The 19287-nt window shown below is 40.2% G+C and overlaps 2 protein-coding genes across 3 annotated transcripts; one reads left to right on the forward strand and one right to left on the reverse strand.

The window, feature by feature from the left end:
• Positions 1 to 1928: 1928 nt before the first annotated feature.
• On the reverse strand, positions 1929 to 7075 carry LOC103723857 (uncharacterized). The gene is made up of 6 exons (XM_088705865.1): positions 6483 to 7075; positions 5471 to 5538; positions 4516 to 4617; positions 4281 to 4374; positions 3527 to 3704; positions 1929 to 2373 (listed from the first exon to the last, which is right to left on the reverse strand). Exons 2-6 carry the CDS (start codon positions 5489 to 5491, stop codon positions 2307 to 2309), a joined length of 462 nt encoding a protein of 153 aa, XP_088561991.1. The 5' UTR covers positions 5492 to 5538; positions 6483 to 7075; the 3' UTR covers positions 1929 to 2306.
• A 5910-nt stretch (positions 7076 to 12985) lies between these two features.
• LOC103723877 (inactive leucine-rich repeat receptor-like serine/threonine-protein kinase At1g60630) lies at positions 12986 to 19117 on the forward strand. Of its 2 annotated transcripts, XM_008814958.6 has the most exons (3): positions 12986 to 13333; positions 13406 to 15223; positions 18137 to 19117. In XM_008814958.6, exons 2-3 carry the CDS (start codon positions 13822 to 13824, stop codon positions 18832 to 18834), a joined length of 2100 nt encoding a protein of 699 aa, XP_008813180.4. In that variant the 5' UTR covers positions 12986 to 13333; positions 13406 to 13821; the 3' UTR covers positions 18835 to 19117. The 2 variants fall into 2 exon arrangements, with proteins under 2 accessions (XP_008813180.4, XP_088561990.2); XM_088705864.2 differs by having other exon boundaries at positions 12986 to 15223.
• Positions 19118 to 19287: the final 170 nt, after the last annotated feature.

A 19287-nucleotide genomic window follows, 5' to 3' on the forward strand; every position in this document is an offset into this window, starting at 1 on the left:
ACCATTTGTCACAACCTAAGATCTCGCCCAAAAAATCTAGCCGAAAAATAGTATTTATGTTTCTTGATCTTATATAAGTACTCAAGATCTATTCAGTGAATAACCGATGTGGATTCAAACACATATCGGTACAAGTACTTACATTATATAGCTAAAATTTTTTTACTACAAGAAAAAAATTTAGAATGTAAAATAGAGAAACTTGGAAGAGAGGAGGGAGGGAGGCGGAGTTAGAAGAATCAATCAAGGAATGCTTGATGGTGGATCGGAGTAACTTGAGATTTAGCTAAGAATATTTAAATTAGAAGGGATCTGGTTGAAATTGGGCAAAGTTAAGGGATGAAAATGTAATTTAAACTTTTCAATTGCAGTGGAGACCATGAACGGGAGGACCGACCAGGTTCCCGGATTCGCCGATTTGGGTATACATGTCGGGCGGATTAGGAGATGGTTGGCCTGCGCTGTGTTACGAGCCAAATTTTGGATCCTTTGGTTACGGGACAGGATGCAGCTTTTATTAGGTTGTTGGATCTCAGATCCGATCCATGAACAGGGGGCGAGCCAAATGTTGGATCCATTGGTTTCCGGACAGCAACAGCTGATGCGGCGAATGATTGATTTGGCTTTTAATGGCAATATTATTATAAAAAAAAGATATGGAACAAAAAGTACATTTTATTTTCATTGATTAGCTCTTTGGTGGGGAAGACTTTGTTTTTATCTCTTGTACATTGACTCTAACTATTTTGGCAAAAGATCTAGAAAGAATCTAGGAATTATGGTCTGTTAATATGTGGTTCGGACGAAAAAATTAACATAAGGGCACTGTCTTGCCCAAGCTAAAGAGGCCTAAAATTTTATATGGTCTCAAAGTTAATTTATCAATTACAAGTCATCTCTTAGTGCAGAAGTAGGCCCAGATCCTTAAAATTTGTCCCAAAATTTTGTGGCAAATCTTATGTTCCTCCTTCCCCTTTGATTTTCCTGTCTCGTGCACTTGGATCCAATTTCAGAAAGCAAAATTCCAGGTCTTTTGTTGAATTCCCCAGGCTTGGGGTGCTTTCCTGGACCAAAATTTATATCTTGCCCTCTTTTGTTCACAGAGCATTGCAGCTTTTAGCCTGTGGGGATGCAGCACCGCCATTTTCTCCATCTATATTTACAGTTGAGGAGAAAAACATAAAAAATAAATATTGATATTTCCAGTGATTCTTCCTTCTTTTCTTTGCTTGGTCTTGGAAGGCAATCACTCCTTTTCTGAACCATAGATGCACTTGAAGTCCATCTGTTCAGCTTTTCTTAGTCCGCTCTGACTTTCGACACGGTTGCTAGTGCATGTTGGTCACAGCAGTCAATAAGTATGCCATTTCTAGTTCAGAGATCAGTACTTACTAGACTCCACCATCAACTAACGAACTCGGTTCTTGTATCCATTTTTGTTGTGAATTACACTTTTTACACAGTTGCTTAGTCGACTCGGTCTTCAGCTTGACCAACTACAAGACTAATGAATTGATCTACCGGTTCATCGACTGATTGACTTGATGCTCATCCTTTTACCTTTGCGACTCTGCTATCTGATGGGGGCTACCTCTCTTGTTTTCTCCATGGAGGAAATGACTATAGTTGGAGCTCCCTGCGCATAATTATTCACGATGAAAGATGTGTGCCTGATTTCCCAATTGATATACAGCATCATTGCCAAAACCTTAGTTCACCAGCATTTACATTAATTACGCAAATCTTCAACACTGACATTTATGTCTTCACATCTCCAAAACTTTAGCTGGATCATAAAAATAACCACCCAAAAGCATCAAAACGATTACCTTTTAAGTCCCTAGACCAGTTATTGTACCGTGATTAATATTCACCAAACGTAGCAAAAGATAATCTCCATACACCCAAAGAGTTAAAGTGAAAAATAATTGGATGAAAGAAGACAATTCAGTAATAAATATTGCAAGCACACTCAGATAATATCGTTATGTGGCGGCGAAACGAAGCCAGGCCTGAAAATATTCAACAGTTCCCTGAATCCCTGCTCCACAGTACTGAGTTTTAGATTTTACAGTGGACATTCAGCATTTAGATCTCACATCACCTACCCAAGTACAAAGCAATGCAATGCTTTCTCTATAATGCTTCTACTTCACTGCCCATTGCTCATTTGCTGAGATAAAGTAAACAGTGTGATCATGAGTTCCTCTGCAGCCAATTAATAGTTGCATCTGCTGTGCTGTTCCCCCACAAAACCTTTATAAAAGTAGCTGAGCTGTTCTCCCACCAAACCTTCAAAACTGCAGTTAAGCTCCACCTCTTTGGTTAATGGTAAGTGTGTAATATATCAGGATCATGGACCCCATGCTGGACCTGTAAAACAATTTCAGAAATGTAAATAATGGTGGAGAGCTAAATCCAAGTTGCTTGTTTCTCGTACATAAATCAAGAGGAGGGCGAGTATTGGGCAATCATATATTCCTCTTATATCTTCATGGAGGAGCCTCAGCATTCAAACTGTTTGCATAAAACTTCAGAATCTGTTAGATATCAACACCTCTCCATGAGTAAAGCAAATAAAATCATGCATCAGCGTCGATCCTAGATATTACAGAAGTTTGTGTTGCACAAATTCTGTTCTTGGAAAAGAATGGGACTGTGGGGTACTAATATTTTCAATGGAGCTCAACCAAGGAGACCAAAAAGGCAGCACAACGTTTGCAAGTAAATATTAAGTAGATGCAGCACTGCAATCAAGTTCTATTCCCCTCCTGACTCATGTAATGCATTTCAGCCTATCGTTCTTAGGATTTACCTGAAAGGTAACAACCACGGGAGCCATCACCATTGGAGGGTCTTTCTTGGATTGAGAGTCACAAGTAGAAGGACCAGCAGACCAGAAGCCAGCCACACATCTACAGAATACCCTTCAAGCAACAAAGTTGATGAAGGGTTCCTGTGTATGATTGTAGCATTCACCAACATGGTAATGAGATATTGCAGGCGACACTCTGAAAGGTGCGGTTAATGAGGACACATTGATACAATCCCACATATAACAGTAGAATGTTTCCTAACTCTTATACCCATTTTTTCCTTTTATTCTGAATTTAGTCTGGAGGGTCGGGGCCTGGTACATCATATCTAGATCAAAATCTTTGTGGGTCTGAGAATCAAAAGTTAAGTCCAGTGAGGCAAGGAGTGGAGCACGAAAGCACTTTTGATGCCTGCTGGGAGTGATCATGATGAATAATCTAAGGGCACCATAGTTCATTAAAATAAGTCCAACTGCTCAATCAAATAATTTCTACTTTCCCCCTTCAAGGCACCAGCTCCCAACCATGAATAAACCATGATTAGAAAATTTAATAAGCAATCACATGGGATAAGGATCCATGATTGAACAGATGCACTAGATCAACCATGGAAACCAGTTCTCCACTATCAATAGTAGGCCCAAAATGAGTTGATGAATCTGAATTGACTAGACAACCTTGCTACAGTGAGGAGTCTTAATAGCACTTACATAGTTGCAAAGAAGAGAAGAATTTTCCTTGGGTGGATGGTTGTTAAGCGACTGAACCTCTTATTCCTTCCCTCTCCCAAGTCTGCGAGGACAGGGCTATTAGCTGTAGATGCTACAGATAGAAGAGTTTTGTTTGGTACCAGGGGCTGCTTCAGCTGCTCCAGTTGAGAAGGCATCACTGTACACGTGGAAGGCAATCAAGTTCAAAACCAAGACAGCATTAATGCTATTTCACGGCCTCGTGCCAATGACTAAAACATCAAATTCGAAATGATATCCATTTATGGAAATGCATAATTAAATCCAGATGGTTGAGGGTGCATGAGAATGAATTTATATATCAGATTTATGTTGCAAGATTTACAATATGTTACTCAAGGGCTTTTAATTTGAAATCTAGAACTCAATTGGATGAGAATTCATCAACATGAAGTTACACATCAGATATATGCAGTAGGATTCGCAATTTGGTAGCTTAGAATATTTCAAGCCTGAATTGGGGGGTCATCAGGTAAGTTATGTGGATTGGGGCCTTGATGCATGACGCGAGGTCTCAAAATGGCCAGTATAGGGAAAATATGGGTTCTGTTGGAACCAAGATCGCATGCATTAGAACCATGTAACAAATTTAGCAGGAGTATACCATATAACGAAAAAGATAAACCACCACCTACCCACCCACCTTTTCCATGCTAACAGCATGTGCCCCACAGTGATTAAAAAAAATGTTCAGGAAAAGACAATGAACTTGTACCTTTAACTACAATCTTTTTGGATGCATCATCTGTTTCTTGCTCCTCAACAGCCCGTCTCTCCATACGGCTTGAACCCTTACGAGAAAGAGCCTTCTGTAGATCACCGCCCAGCAAAATGTCATTGTCAGATAAAAAATCTTGCATAGAGCTAGAAGATCAAAGCAGAGTCAGTAATACATATTTGTTATGGTAAGTAAAAGGTCGATAGAATAATATCAAGAAGGAATCACTCACAGTCATCTTTGGACTTCCAGAGCAGCATCTATCAGGCTGCTGTGTCAGACTTTCAATATCCAAAACTACATTTCCCACTTTATTCATGGCTGTAATCTGGCTCTGTAAAAAAAAATGAATGGCATATTCAAACGATAACCCGGAAGAAGAAAATAGTGTTAAATTATGAGTAGAAAATTGTAGTGGTAATTGCTAGTAAAACTTTGCAATGGTAACTAGGTTCTCATCTTTTACAATCACACACTAGATGAATACTTTTGCAAACTTTTCACACATCTTATTACAGTCAGAAGACTACTTCTATAACCACTAATCTAAATTATAGAATGTACCACTTTAGAATTATCTGTTCCCACTTGCTATTCTTAGAATCAATAATCCTAATCCAGCTTCTTTTGTTTCAATTTAACATAATATATTTTCAAATGGCTAGCTTCTTCCATCCCTATCTCATCATTGCCAACCAGGGGCCTTCCTGGATTGCTCCCTCGTATTTTTATATCCTATTTACCCAAATTGTAGCCTGCTATAAATTGACTGCACATGACCAAACCATTATAACTAGTGCTTTATCCTTGGCAGCCAAAAACTTTTACTTAAGAGTGCCACACCTGCTTCAAAATCTTTCTGAAAAGTTCCTCCTGCACCTGTTACTCAAATGCTCTTCTTCTAATTTTTTGAGAGAGACCCATATTTACACCAGAATCCACTTGATGCTTCTCCACTCTACTAAATTAGATAACTAAGCATCTATCAGTTTCTCCTTATTATTCTTCACTTTATGTTTCTGTTATCACAGTCCTTGTAGTTACATTCATCATTACGCATATCAACATCATATTTATGAAACTCTTACAGACTGTAGATTTGAGAAAGTTACTAGGCCATACAGAAACCATAAACAAATTCAGTCATATGAAAGGGTCCTATAAGTACAAAATTTTTTTCCCCTTACCTGCAGTAAAACCCCATCCATTCTCAGAGTTCCCAAGGAAAAGCTCCTGAGAGTAGAGTCCACATCAACTGCCGGCAAAGATTAACAGTCTAATTAAAAAAAATTTTACATAAAAGAGAGATTTTAAAAAAATATAAACATTTTGGCAAGAGGCACAAATAAAACCTGTCAATTATGATATCTCATCTCATCCACTAAAGTTCCTATGTACCAGAGTATAGATTGTATGGTGCATTGATTAATTATATGTGCAAAATTAACATGATAACACTGTTGACCGATCTTTCTAGGCCCATCAAGAAGCCTATCAATCCAAATCAATTAAGATTAAAATGAAAATCTCAATCTTCTCAGCTATATCTCTATGAAATATTAACAAAAAGAAAAAAAAGTTTTTGTCACAGAAGAAGACAATGACGAGGATAAGGAGTTCCAACATAGCACGGGAAAGAAAAGTTTTTTTGTTTTTTCCTTCTTACAGAGATGAAGAAAATGACATGGTCTGGAGAAAGAAAGACGTTGGATTCTTTCTCTCCATTATTGGGAACAAAGAAAAGAAAACAACAGCGCTAGCACAGAATCATCTAAAACGATTATTTTCTCCCCATCAAATTCCTTTCAGATTTTTCTCACGAAAAGAAGATGACCAAGCGAAGAAAAAAGCCTCCTTTTTTTAACAATAGAATGCAGGTTGCTGCAAGAAAATATATAGGAAAAAATGACAGAGAGAAGAAGAAAGTACCGAATGTCTGTTTAGCCTGGGGGGAAGGGAGAGAAAAAGAGAAGCGTCGATGACTTCATTAAATTTAGAAGCTTTGCAGGGAGAGAAAGATGTCAAATGGCAATCAAAGCTCCTCAGAAATCGATCACTCCGCGCATTTTAATGAAGGAAACAACTTTTTTTATTCAAAGAAATCCAGCGGATGTCGCAAAGAACCACATTTCTCTTCTTTTCCTAAGAATCTTAAGCTAAAATACCAATGAAGATAGATCTATCCAATAAAAATCATACCTTTTGTTCTCACTGAAAAATTGATCGATTGAAGCAATAAAATCAGACCACAAAAGCCGTTGGAGACGGAGCTCTGCAGAGAGGGAGCCACAGACTCGGTGAGTGCCTGCTGCAGCGAGGGGTCAGGTGTCTCGCTTTGTCCCTCTGCATCCCTTTTATAAGACTCTCTCTCTCTCTCTCTTCTTGATTATTATATGCTAATAAAAATGGATATGTATATTAGAATAATCTGAAACACAAAAGCTAATAATAATGCTAAAAATAGGTATGTATATTAAAATAATTTGAATCACAAAACAAATTATACCAATCTGACAGAATATATCATACCATAGCAATACGGCAAGCTTACCAATGCTCGATACACCAAAAAAAACTCTATACTTTATTGTATCGATATTGTTTTAGTGTCGCACGAATACAAATTCGGTATCAACAAAAAAATTAAATTGCTCTAGAAGAAGAAAAAAGATGGAGGAATCAAAATGATGTGATAATATCAAAATAAAACCTCGCTCCATGGGTAAAATGTCTGTAGGTTAGGTTGGTTCAAGCTTTAGCTGTGTTCACTCCTACCAATCTATAGCTGAGAGTTGTGTTGGTGACTTGGACTAGGTCTTGGTCTTGTACAACATGGGGCAAGCCTAGTTGGTCTCATTTAAGAATTCCAGCTCAGAATCAACTGACTCTTTCAATCACCACGTTTGAGTCAGGGGAGATCTAAACGTAACTATTGCAATCTTGGAAAAGTCATACGCCCAACCCTCTCATGACAATATTTTTCCTATTTTTTCTTTTATAGAACGGATAGGTCATACATATCTAATACGAATACATTCTAAAAATTTAGAAAAAAAAAATATCCCAAAACAAATATAAAATAAATGGTAAATAAAATATCCCAAAATGGAAACGAAAAAAATGCTGAACTTAATAAAAAGGCGGGCAATCAAAAGTTACACCATTAATTATCTGTTATTGCTCGAGGTGCAAACTCTGTTCCAGAAAGATTTAACTTTGAAGATGTGCGGGACGTAAATTTTTTAGTTTTAAAATAAAAGATCTTTATGATCCATTTATATATAAGATTTTATGTCATTAAATTATTTTCCCTGCATGAAATATTTGGAACTAGAGAAATAAATACCATCCTTGGGCTGGTAGGTTTGGTGGGTAACATTAACATAAGAAAGAACAATGTCAAGGACGGGTACCCTAAGCATGGGACACTGGCTAAATATTTAGAGCACCGTCGGTGAGGCCAAGGGGGCCCTTGACATTGTTCTTAGCTACCACTGCAATCAACCTCAGCTCTACCAACCAAAACTATTCTATTTGCCTCGGTTGGTGTTTTCTCCCATACCAACCATTAGCAACAGAGGGAGTGCATACATTTTTAAGGCCAAAAACAAAACTTGGAAGCTGAAACGACCTTAGCTTCCTCACAGTCACAGTTTGTGAATAAGACAAAGGTGGAAATTTAAGCTAGCAGAATCCTAATAAGATAGTAGGCAGTAGCCAGTTGGTGCATTAGTAGCAGTAGGTAGAGTTACTCTTTATGAAACAAGAGTTTCTATGGCAGAGCTGAGGGCTGCGTGGGCAGGTTTTCTATATGCAATAAAGTATCTCAAGACTTTCCGCATCATTTTTGAAGGAAATTCATTGAGATGACCCATATCTTTAAGAAATCTAATAGTACTGCTGATTGAATGCCGATTTATATGGCTAATTATATAGGAACTACTTTATCGACTTCATTTAAAAGCCTATAAGTACTTTCAACTAGCTAGGTAAGGACCATTACATGCTTCAAATAAATGAATGCTGGATCTTCTAGGTTCCTTTGGAAGTTCCCACTGGGTGATGGTCCCACAGATATGGGTAGTCTGGAACCCTTGTATAGAAGATCCAAATTCTCGACTAAATTATGTATAATTAAATAGTTTGTATTGGTTCCAAATTATTTTACTGCCATTCTGTTGTTTGAAGCTCACAAGATGATCTCTGATCTCTGATCTCTTGACCCTTGAGCATAGGCACGTATCTTGTAGGCATGCGATCCTTTTTCTTAATAGAGCTTTTTGTATGTATATCCTCCAAAATATATAAAATTGTATGAATCTCTTCAGAAATTTGCTATTTGTATGTATATCCTCATAAAATACTTATTTTACATATATACTTTTCTTTTACTTATATATATATATATATATATATATCCATACTTTCTTTTTCATCTCCTTTTTCCCTAGTTTTCCTTCTCTCATCAAATCACATTCTGACTAGGTGTCACATTGCCATGGAGACTTTGAGGCTCGTTATCTTCTTTGCATTCTGTTTCCTATGGTGGTTGGCTTCTTTGGAACATGAGGAATGAGTGCCTATTCCATCAAATGGCTGTTCATCCAAACCGAATTGCAGATTAGGCTACAAGGCTTTCATCGGAATTTTCTTGGGCATCCATTTCACCTTTTGTTCCTTCTTTCTTTCATAAATGGTACCGGAAAACCTTTTTTTTTAAATACTTTTTTGTCGTACTGTTTTTAAGTTTAAGCAGTTCATTTGGGTGGGAATATAATTGTCTTCCCTTTCATAATTGGTTTGTCTGATTAGCTCCTAATCCTCAGATTCGATGCCTACGACAACAACAACTTAATATTTTATAAATTACTAAAAAATATTTTATTAATCTAAATATCTATAATTAATTTAAATTTGATATACTTTAATTTTTTAAAAATAATAAAGAATATATAAATGTCATATATTCAATAATGATATTTATATCAAAATTAAATGAAAAATAGCATTATAAAAGGATCACCTAATATTCAACTTGACCGAGTCAAGATCTTAAAAAAAGAAAATTGACAATGTGACTCGATTTTTTTTTTGACCGTCGATGTAACTGAATTTAAATTTCTTACTTCTAACTCAAATCAATAGATCAGAAGAACTCGGATAGGCAGCATTGAAGTGCCAAAGTATAAGAATGTGGTTAACAGCAGGATCAAAGTCTTGCCGGGATTGTGAACAGCATTTCTGCTAAACCTTTACAATTTATTGGCCCTTGTTGATCGTAGGGTTAGTCAGCTGCTGCACTTCAAAACATAGACTAGTTCTGTAGAATTGCACCAGGGATTTCGATCACCGCTTGTACGAAAATCCTTAGTTTTGTCTAGATTCCAAGTTTATCAGCTTTTCAACTTCACAGGTTAAAAACAGTAGGGTTCTCAGCTTTTGGGTGACAAAGAAGGCCCTCTCTTGGCAGGTTGGCAGCTGCGGGGGGTCGGCGGACGCCTGGTCTCACTATTGTAGGGGCAGAGCTTCGGGTGACATGGGAAGAGTTGTCATATGCGAGGAAGATTCTCGGTGCCGAGCGGGTGCACCTTGAGAGAGATTCTTCTGTAGTAATTGACTGAATATGAGGTCTGGATAGGTATGGAGATCGTCACCCTCTCATCAGAGCATCTCGCAGATTGGTCCGGAAGATGGGTGATCTCCAGGTAGCACATATTTTTTGGAAGGCGAACCGAACAGCAGACTGGGTTGCTTCCTTCGTCGCCCGACATTTTTGGGAGGTCCTCTGCACTTCCATAGAAGATATTTCCTATTCCTTGTACTCTTTACTTTCTGTTGATCTGGTAGGCTGTACTCATGTTAGAGCTATATAAATTACCGTTTTCAACAAAAAAAAAAAGGCTCTCTCTTGGAGGTGCGGCTCCCACAAAGGGCAGAGTGACAAGAATCTATAGGGGTGTAAGAAGCCAAATTCGGTTTATGCTACAACCTGGCTTGGGCATTATACTTACCATATGATGATGCATTTGAATGTGTTTGCGAGGGTGATAGGATGGGAATGGCCAAGTAAATTAACATGGTTCAGCCATTAGGTCTATATAGCAGGTCGGCATGTCTCGATCTACCTTTGTGTGGTTTCTGTTATTTTTTTTTTCTTTTTTCTAGTTTTTTCGTTGGGACGCTATATATACTCTTTTGAACACTTTTTTTTTTTCATCTAGGCATCTCATTTTTCGTTAGAAATTTAACCAGGCTGGTATTTCTCTCTTCATTGTAGAAGAGGTGTTGTGTTCCGTTTTTTGGATATATCTCGAGTTTTAAAAGTAAACAATATTCATGCAAGACTATCCTGCAAATGCTGAGCCCTTGGCCTACCTAAGATATGGTCTTTTTAATAGCCCATCTAAGTCCCAATTTATGGATCTCTCAGTATTCTCCCATAGGATTGGGGCTAAGGGAGTGTTGGGGTTGATATAATATATGCTTAAGCATGCTATCCAATTCACAAATTCCATAGAAAATCTAGCCTATTTCTGCTGGATTATTATCGAAAAAAGCTTCCTATGAGCAACTTAATTTTGATTCAACAAATATAGGTTAACACATTTCAACATCAATCAATGCAATTTAAGAAAAAATTCAGGTAGATGAAAGGAATCTAAATTATACCAATAAAACTGTTTTTGCCAAGAGGAATTATTACATCATTGTTCGCAATATATGCTTATACCTTGGGACTTGAATGTTTGAGTAATAGACCATGAATACTATATACATTAGATGAATTTCTTAGGAATTTAGTTAGTATCCATATCTCAAGCATAAACTTAGACTAGTCAATATCTAACATAGACTTGGGCTACCCCATCGAAAAATGTATACATATATTTATTCAAGGATGATTTGATATCTTTAACGTACATACTATTTCTTGGGGAGAAGGTAGGGGCTGGGATAAATAATGGCGTATCATCCCTTTACCAAACTATTCACTCTAGCCATTTTGATGATTGTTTTTTTTGAAAAAACTGGGGCTAAATATTGAGACGCAGAATCTATTTCTAAAATATTATAGCTAAAACCACTTCAGATCAAACCAAACTAACCTGAGGCTTAGCCCATTCTAAAATATCCTCAATAGCTTAGAGGTTTTCTATTTAAAAAAAACGAAGAAAGGAAAGAAATAAAGTAGGAGGAGGAAGTAATTTATAATACGCCCAGATTCTGAAAAATAAACGAATGACGCACTACGCCCATACATTCTTAAATTTTCTAAGAATGTATTTGGAAAATCAAGCACTATGGATCTGGATCGTCTATTAGAGTCAGGTAAGCAGTCCATTTGGATAAGGCCTATATAAACACACACACACGTCTCAGCCATAATTATGTAAAAAAAAAAAAAGAGGAAGACTTCTATGGATCTTTCTTTTCTTCCTGTAGCCCAACAAGCCCACGCATGGGATTTAGACTAAAATTAGATAGAGTTAGGAATCGAGTCAAGTCGGGTCAAAAGTTCGCCAACCGAATCCAACCTATTTATTAAAGATGTGAAAATTTTAAATTTGAATCCAATCTATTTATTAAATAGGTAACCCAATTCATTGGCATAACTTATTGGTTAGATAAGTCAAGTCACGTTAAATAGGTTAAACAAATTTTTAACGGATTAAATAGATTTAAACAGATTAAACATGTTCAACAGATTAAGTTAAATTGGTCAAAAATATCCATGTTTAACCGTTTTAAAAAGTTAAGTAATGATCTGATCCAATTATTAAATGGGTCAAGACGGGTTAAATCGGTCAGGATCTAAACTTGAATCCAATTTATTTAATAAGCATGATGGGTTGATCCGTTTATGATTGAAAATTATTTATGTCAAATCCAAATCTACTTAAAGCAGGTTATTCATGAATTAGATTGGCGGGATTTAGCCGCATTGTCTAAAAAGATTAGGCTTACTGGCCTTTTTTATAAAACGGCCTATAAATGGTGTATAAATTCGAGTCTACGGGGCAGAATGGAAGTACTGCCTTTGAAGTCAGAATGAAATTATTCTCACACCATCCGTGAACCAAATCTTATAACTTCTAGGGTGAAGCCCATTTGGGTGACCCATTAGCCGGCATTGCAGTCGAGCTCGATTGGGTTTAAGTGTTTTAATTAGTCCAGTCGGGCGCCAGTAGGTGGAACATAAAAGATTTCTAAATTACACCTTTCTCGATACATAAAAGTAGTTTAACATGAAGCTTAGGATAGAAGTTGGTTAAGAGGTGGAACTTGAGCATCAAATCAAACCACTTATCAAAAAAAAGAGAAATTAACACCAAATCTAACCAGAAGATCCATCCTTTAAACTGAATCCAGTCATTTATGGCTGTAGCTGGGTCGCACCCTGATCTCCTCACCCACGGCGTCTTCCTCGAATCGCAGGGCCCCACGTCATATCACGTAGACGTGATAACCAATCAGATGACTCCCTTGTTCTGACGTCCGCCAACACGATGGCTTCCATCTGCTTCCAACTAACGCTACGGGGCCCAAGTCCCTTACCAAACTTTGGATTGCAACGTGGCAAGAGAAGATTGGTAAGCCGGATGATGATCAGGAAACGAGGAACCGTGCTTTTGTGACACATGTCCAAGGCACCCCTAAACGCACCCAAACCCCCACCCAGACCCTAAATCCGACACGCAAAACCTGTGACCTGTCCTTCAAGTGGGACCCACACAAGCCTGGAGATCTGCCACGTGTGAAAGTCCCCCAGCGGCACTCTTGCCCTCATTAAAAGTCCCACGTGTGGGCTCACCACGCCTGACGCGTATTAAATGACCATCCCCCCTTCTTGCTTTCTCGACTAAAAAGCAGCTTGGAGCTTTCAATTCCCTCACTCCTTTCATGAGCTCGCTCTCTCTCTCTCTCTCACTCAATCCTCTTCTTCTGCTAGCTGGCTTTGATTCCCATAATGCTTGTCCCCATGATCCACTGAGACGAAGTTTTGACGTTTTTCATAGGCTTAGATTTGCTCTTCTGAGCTCCTGCATCTGGTTTGTTCTTCTCATTCTTCCAAGTTTCTTCTAAAATTTTAGCAGTTATAAAGAGTTTTTCCTGTTTGTTAGAGTTGGGTGGCATGGATTCGCGCACGGCCATGGAGATCTGGAACCCCATTGGATCTCATGCCGGAGAGAGAGACGAAGGCTGAGAACGACTGCAATAAATAGGGGGGCCTTCAATGTCCCGATGTTTGAGTACGGAAAAAAACCGTTTTATTTATAGCTTGGAAAGGTTGACAAATAGGAAGAAAGCCATCTCTGAGCCCAGTTCGCGTGAAGCCATTTGAATGCTCGGAGATCGACCGAGTCCCCCACCGAGCTCGCTCGGTTGTCTTTCCCTTTCCTGGAGAAGCTATGTGACTTCAAGGAGAAGCCATCCTTTTTTCTGATACATGGCGGCTTTCAGTACACTGGAGAGTAACCTCTCGCCGCATTGATTTCCATCTACTTGTTTCTTTACTCTTTTGCTTGTACTCGTCTCCATGGAGCCAGAGACCATCTCTCCGAGGTGTTTGCTTCTCTTTCTCTTCTTCCTCTGTTTCTTTCTTGCTCACATTTCCTCTACTAGAGCTAAATCTAGCGACGCGGAGGCCCTTTTAGCTTTGAAAGCCTCCATTGATCCCTTGGACGCCATCCCGTGGCGGCGAGAGGCCTCGCCGGAGCTCTGCAATGGGTGGTACGGAGTTAGGGAGTGCGCTTATAATGGGAGGGTCACCAAGCTTGTGCTCGAGTTCCTGAACCTCACCGGCACCCTAACCACGGAGATCCTCGCTCCCCTCGACCAGCTCCGTGTCCTCAGTCTCAAGTCCAACTCCCTCTCCGGCGCCATCCCCGACCTCGCCCCTCTCGCCAACCTCAAGTCCCTCTACCTCAACGACAACCGCTTCTCCGGCCGGATCCCGGCCACCCTCACCGCCCTCCACCGCCTCAAGGTCGTTGTTCTCTCCAGCAACCTCCTCTCCGGCCCCATTCCAGTGGCCTTCGCCGGAATCCCCCGGCTCTACACCCTCTGTCTTGAAAACAACCTCCTCACAGGCGAGATCCCGCCCTTCGACCAGCCGAGCCTCCGCTACCTCAACCTCTCGAACAACAATCTCTCCGGCGAAATTCCGGCCACCGAAGCCCTCGCCCACTTCAACCGCTCCTCGTTTCTCCACAATCCCAGCCTCTGCGGCACCCAAATCAAATTCCCCTGTTCTGGAAAACCGACCTTTCGGCCCTCCAGCAGTCCAGAATCCCCCACTTCTTCTGCCACCAATGCCTTCCCTCCTCGTATCGCTTCTAATCACAAAAAAAGCAGCAGAAGAAGACTCGTTGCCATCGTCGCCGGCCCCATCGCTGGAGCTCTAGTCCTGTCTGCTTGCCTAGCATTAGCCGTGTGCTTGGTGTTCAGAAGAAAACGGCAAAGAGTAGCAGGGGGGAGTAGAACTCGGGGAGTTGGAGTGGACAAGTCCTTAGAAGAAGGCGGAGGAGGAGGAGGAGGAGGAGGAGGAGGAGGAGAGGAAGGTGGCGGCGCCGGCGGTGAAGGAAGGAAGGGGGGGTTCTCGTGGGAAGGGGAGGGTCTTGGAAAGCTGATGTTTTGTGGGGGTGTCCGGGAAATGTATAGCTTGGAGGAGCTGCTGAAGGCGTCGGCGGAGACGCTGGGAAGGGGGACGGTAGCGAGCACGTACAAGGCGGTGATGGAATCCGGGTTCATCGTGACGGTGAAGCGGCTCAAGGACTCGGCCCGGCCGGGGGTGGAGGAGTTCCAGCGGCGGATGGAGGAGCTCGGCCGACTCCGCCACCCCAACCTCGTGCCCCTCCGGGCGTACTTCCAGGCCAAGGAGGAACGCCTCCTTGTTTACGATTACTTCCCCAATGGCAGTCTCTCCTCCCTCATCCATGGTATGCTCTCTCTCTCACACACATTCATTTTTTTTCATACACCACCCTGAATTCTACTTTTTTTGGTTTGGCGTCGCCTCTTTTTAATGTCAAAACGGTGCACCACTGTGTTCACCACCACATTCCCTAAGCAACGTGGCAAGAGGTGATTGGTATGATTGATGGAGATTGTGGCATTCACTTGGTACCCCCCTCCCCTCTCCGAGCTACAATGGATGGGGACTTTTGTGGTGTCATAGAATTTTTTTTTTTTTTTTTTTTTATAATAAGCAAACGTTTTCAGTTAATATACTTGGCGTCTTGATGAGTGTGTAGTATAAGATGAGCCTGGAGGCTCATTTATGCTGGCCGAGATGCATGGTTTAAGAAATTCCACAGAGTGAATTAAATTCTTTCATGTGGCGTATGCAATGCTGCAACGTGACACGCACAATGCATTGCCACCTTTATCATAATTATTATTACTACTACTTTAGAAAGGCCCAACGTGTGATGCACGGTGGACTCAGATTTATAAAGGCTGTAGTTGTTCTGATCACGTACGACTTTTGTGCTTGCATATCTACAAGCCTATCAGTTATCAACTTAAAAGTGGCCTTTTATAGTGAAAGGAAATCAATATATTGTAATTTTGAGCATTAAATTTAGCATTCTAGTGAATAACCATAACAAGATACAAGAAATAGGGTAACGAATCTCCATCCATGCATGGGTGGATAGGTTTGTGTCCTGCCTGCATAATTCATTTTTGTTAATGCAACAAGAATCTTAGAACTTGTGACATTAGATTTACGGTTTTAGGCCCTATTTGGAGAAACTGTTAGTAGTAGAGCTGTTGGAAGTAGAGCTGTTTGAAGCATAGCATTTATAAAAAGCTGTTTGCTGTTTGGTAACTACATTTTTAAAGTGCTGTGGTGCTTTAACATGTATTTGGTAAACAAACTGAGAAAGTATTTTTATGTGTCAAAATGACCATAAAGAACATTACCAATATTATATAATAGAACATAATAAAATATAATATATATTAATACATAAATATATGATATAGTATCATATTAATGTAATATAATATAATATTATTATAATATAGTACTATAACATTATGTATTATAGAATAATAATTTAATATAATATTAAATTATTTAACATAACATATCAATGTATTATGATATAATGTAATATAATATTATATTTATAGTATAATACAATAATAAATATATAAAATATTATAATTATTAGTGTAAATTAATTTTTCATCCTTCTAATGACCATTTATCTCTCTAACAAATTTTCTAGCTAGATGATAAAATTGGTTAAATAATTACTAATATTTTTATTTATTTATTTATTTAGATCAGATTATTTGCCATCACTCATTATTTATTTATTTATTTATTTATTTATTTATTATTTTATTTAAATATAGAAGGGTCGCTGGCCATGGGTGGTGGTCGGCATAGTGGCTGCCATGATGGGCAGCCACGAGCTCCTAAAACAAAAAAAAAAAAAGAAGAGGTGGAAGAAACAGAGGCGGCGGCGTTGAGAGGAAGAAGAAGATAGAGAGAGAGAGGGAGAGGATGGGTGAGAGAGGAAGAGACGGGATGAGGATTTTGGGGGAAAAAGTGTGATTTAAATGTGAATATTTTGTTCCAAAAAATAGCTTCTCGACAAAGTTGAAAACAGCGTTTTCGAAAAGCTCCAAATTGAAGCTTTTTTCTAAAATCTAATAATTTTTTAAAAATTTTATCAAATATTATTTTTTATCTAAAAATATTTTTGGAGGATCAGAAAGTATTTTTCGACCTTTCAAAAATTCAGATAGGACCTCAAGACCACGGAGAGCAACGAATTATAGGGTAAGGCAACTCAACCAATAATGTGATACACTTGTTTTCACAAATTTAGATTGTGTAAGGTTTTCCGTGACGTCTTATCAACGTTCCTTGTCTCCTTCTCCGGGCTGGTATGGGTGCTGTCTCAGGGAACGTACGTTTGTCAGCAACGAGACTGTTAAATTATTCCTAAAGTGAGAAGAGCAGCAGCAGTCTTTGTTCGTGCCTCCGGATAAAATACAACTGGAACAAATCACGAGTAATATTCCAAGCCCACAAAGTCACAGAGTGTGGGGTTTGGGGTCAAAAGATACTGCCGTCCTTGCCTAGTTATCTGACCAAATTAAAACATTAAGATCCATAGTCGTTATCATTAGATGGCCCGCATCAAAGTAAGAATGGGTAGTAATACTTGTTTGGCCTGACCTGTTTCAGCTCTGTTGTATGAAATTATCCCTTGTTTACTGCCTTTTCTGGCGAACCTTTTTGATGAGCAAGGCCATTGCTGGGACCTGTCTGTGTGGTTCATGCATTAGACCACTCGGGAGAGCATTGCACTAATTTGGCTCATTCCCTTTGTTGGTTTGCTTCACTCGCTCTGGTGCTCTCTCATCATCCTCCTCCTTCCTTTATGCCTCCACTTCCCCTTAGCTACCTTCACACTCCAGGCAAAGTTCATGGGAAGGGGGAAAAAAAATTCAGTAAGTATAGATTTCGCAGATAAGGAAGTATAGATGATTATGATTTCAATAAGTATTTTTGTTGTTTTAATCGACGTATGTCGATTTACTTTCTCCTTGGTGAAGAGAGTAAAATTAAAGCACAATCAAGGCACATATATTTCTTTTTTTCTTTTTTTTAGCTGAAAAGATATTTTCTTTTTAAATAAACTTATCTATAAGAGTGAAAACGGAGAATATACTCTCTTTTTTTCGGTGTTAATAGACTGAATTGGCATGGTATATTGTCATGTTTGCTTGTTGCATAAACGATTGCGAACAAAATAGGGGGATATGTACCCAAAAAAAAGAAGTTAGGGGGATGATGACTGATGTGCGGCTGTGATTTATTTCAACAGGATCTCGGCCTTGTGGGAACGGGAAGCCCCTCCACTGGACGTCGTGCATGAAGATCGCTGAGGACGTGGCGGCCGGCCTCCTCCACCTCCACCAATCCTCCCCGCCCGTCGTCCACGGCAACCTCAAGACGTCCAACGTCCTCCTCGGCGGCGACTTCGAGTCCTGCCTCACCGACTACGGCCTCGTCCCATGGCTACTCCCCTCCCCCGACGACGACGTCCACCTCCCCTCCTCCTCCTCGCTCTTCTACCGCGCGCCGGAGACCCGCCACCCCCGCTCCCGCTCCTTCACCCCTCACTCCGACGTCTACAGCTTCGGCGTCCTCCTCCTCGAGCTCCTCACCGGGAAAACCCCCTTCCACGACCTCGTCGAGGAGCACGGCGCCGACATCCCCCGGTGGGTCCGCTCGGTGCGCGAGGAGGAGACGGAGTCCGGCGAGGAACCGGTCTCCTCGGGGAACGAGGCCTCGGAGGAGAAGCTGGCGGCGCTGCTGAACGTGGCAATGGCGTGCGTGGCGGTCGACGCGGGGCGGCGGCCGACCACAAAGGAGGCGCTCAGGATGATCCGGGACGCGCGGGTGGAGGTGATCGTGTCGTCCAACAGCAGCGAGCATTCCCCCGGGCGGTGGTCCGATACGGTGCAGAGCTTGCCGAGGGAGTACGGCCCCGAGCATTTGACTTTCGGAGAGAGGGATTGATTTGGGTTTTGCTTGGGTTTTTGAATTGTTCTTCTCTTCAACGGTCAAGTTGCAGAGTCACTGATTCAGTGTGGTGTGGTGTGGTGTAAATCTTTAGAATTTAGCGATTTTTGTTCCCCCTTCATTTGTTTTCCTATTGGATTCTGCGACACAGTGGCTGTCTGATTACTATGTCTGGATTCGCTAGTAGCTATCAAGAGCTGTAATCCCTCCAAAAGCTGATATTTGAGAGTGGATACGAGAGCGATAGATCTGATATAAATAAATAACATTACTGTACAAAGAGATACATCCAACTGATACGTGACCCCTTGGAAACTTTGGAGGACATAATGCCCTGTCCTCATGTTTCTGCAAGGGACAGCCATGTTTGCTTGAAAAGGATATCTCTGAGCAAGTGGTATTTTGTATAGTGTGGAATTATGGACCCATGATCCAGCAAAGAGGAAGATA

Source organism: Phoenix dactylifera, chromosome 10, assembly GCF_051530095.1.
Source record: "Phoenix dactylifera cultivar Ajwa chromosome 10, Ajwa_hap1_PhDact_Kaust_v1.1, whole genome shotgun sequence".
Taxonomy (NCBI): domain Eukaryota; kingdom Viridiplantae; phylum Streptophyta; class Magnoliopsida; order Arecales; family Arecaceae; genus Phoenix; species Phoenix dactylifera.

Bases quoted from the DNA above. Each gene is read 5' to 3' on its own strand.
- LOC103723857 (XM_088705865.1), bottom strand. From the start codon at position 5,491: ATGGATGGGGTTTTACTGCAG. The intron at 4,618-5,470 runs GTAAGGGGAAAA...TTTTTTTTACAG, and splicing joins TGGATGGGGTTTTACTGCAG to AGCCAGATTACAGCCATGAA. The intron at 2,374-3,526 runs GTAAGTGCTATT...ATTGTTTTACAG, and splicing joins CTTCTCTTCTTTGCAACTAT to GTCCAGCATGGGGTCCATGA.
- LOC103723877 (XM_088705864.2), top strand. From the start codon at position 13,822: ATGGAGCCAGAGACCATCTCTCCGAGGTGTTTGCTTCTCTTTCTCTTC. The intron at 15,224-18,136 runs GTATGCTCTCTC...TTATTTCAACAG, and splicing joins TCTCTCCTCCCTCATCCATG to GATCTCGGCCTTGTGGGAAC.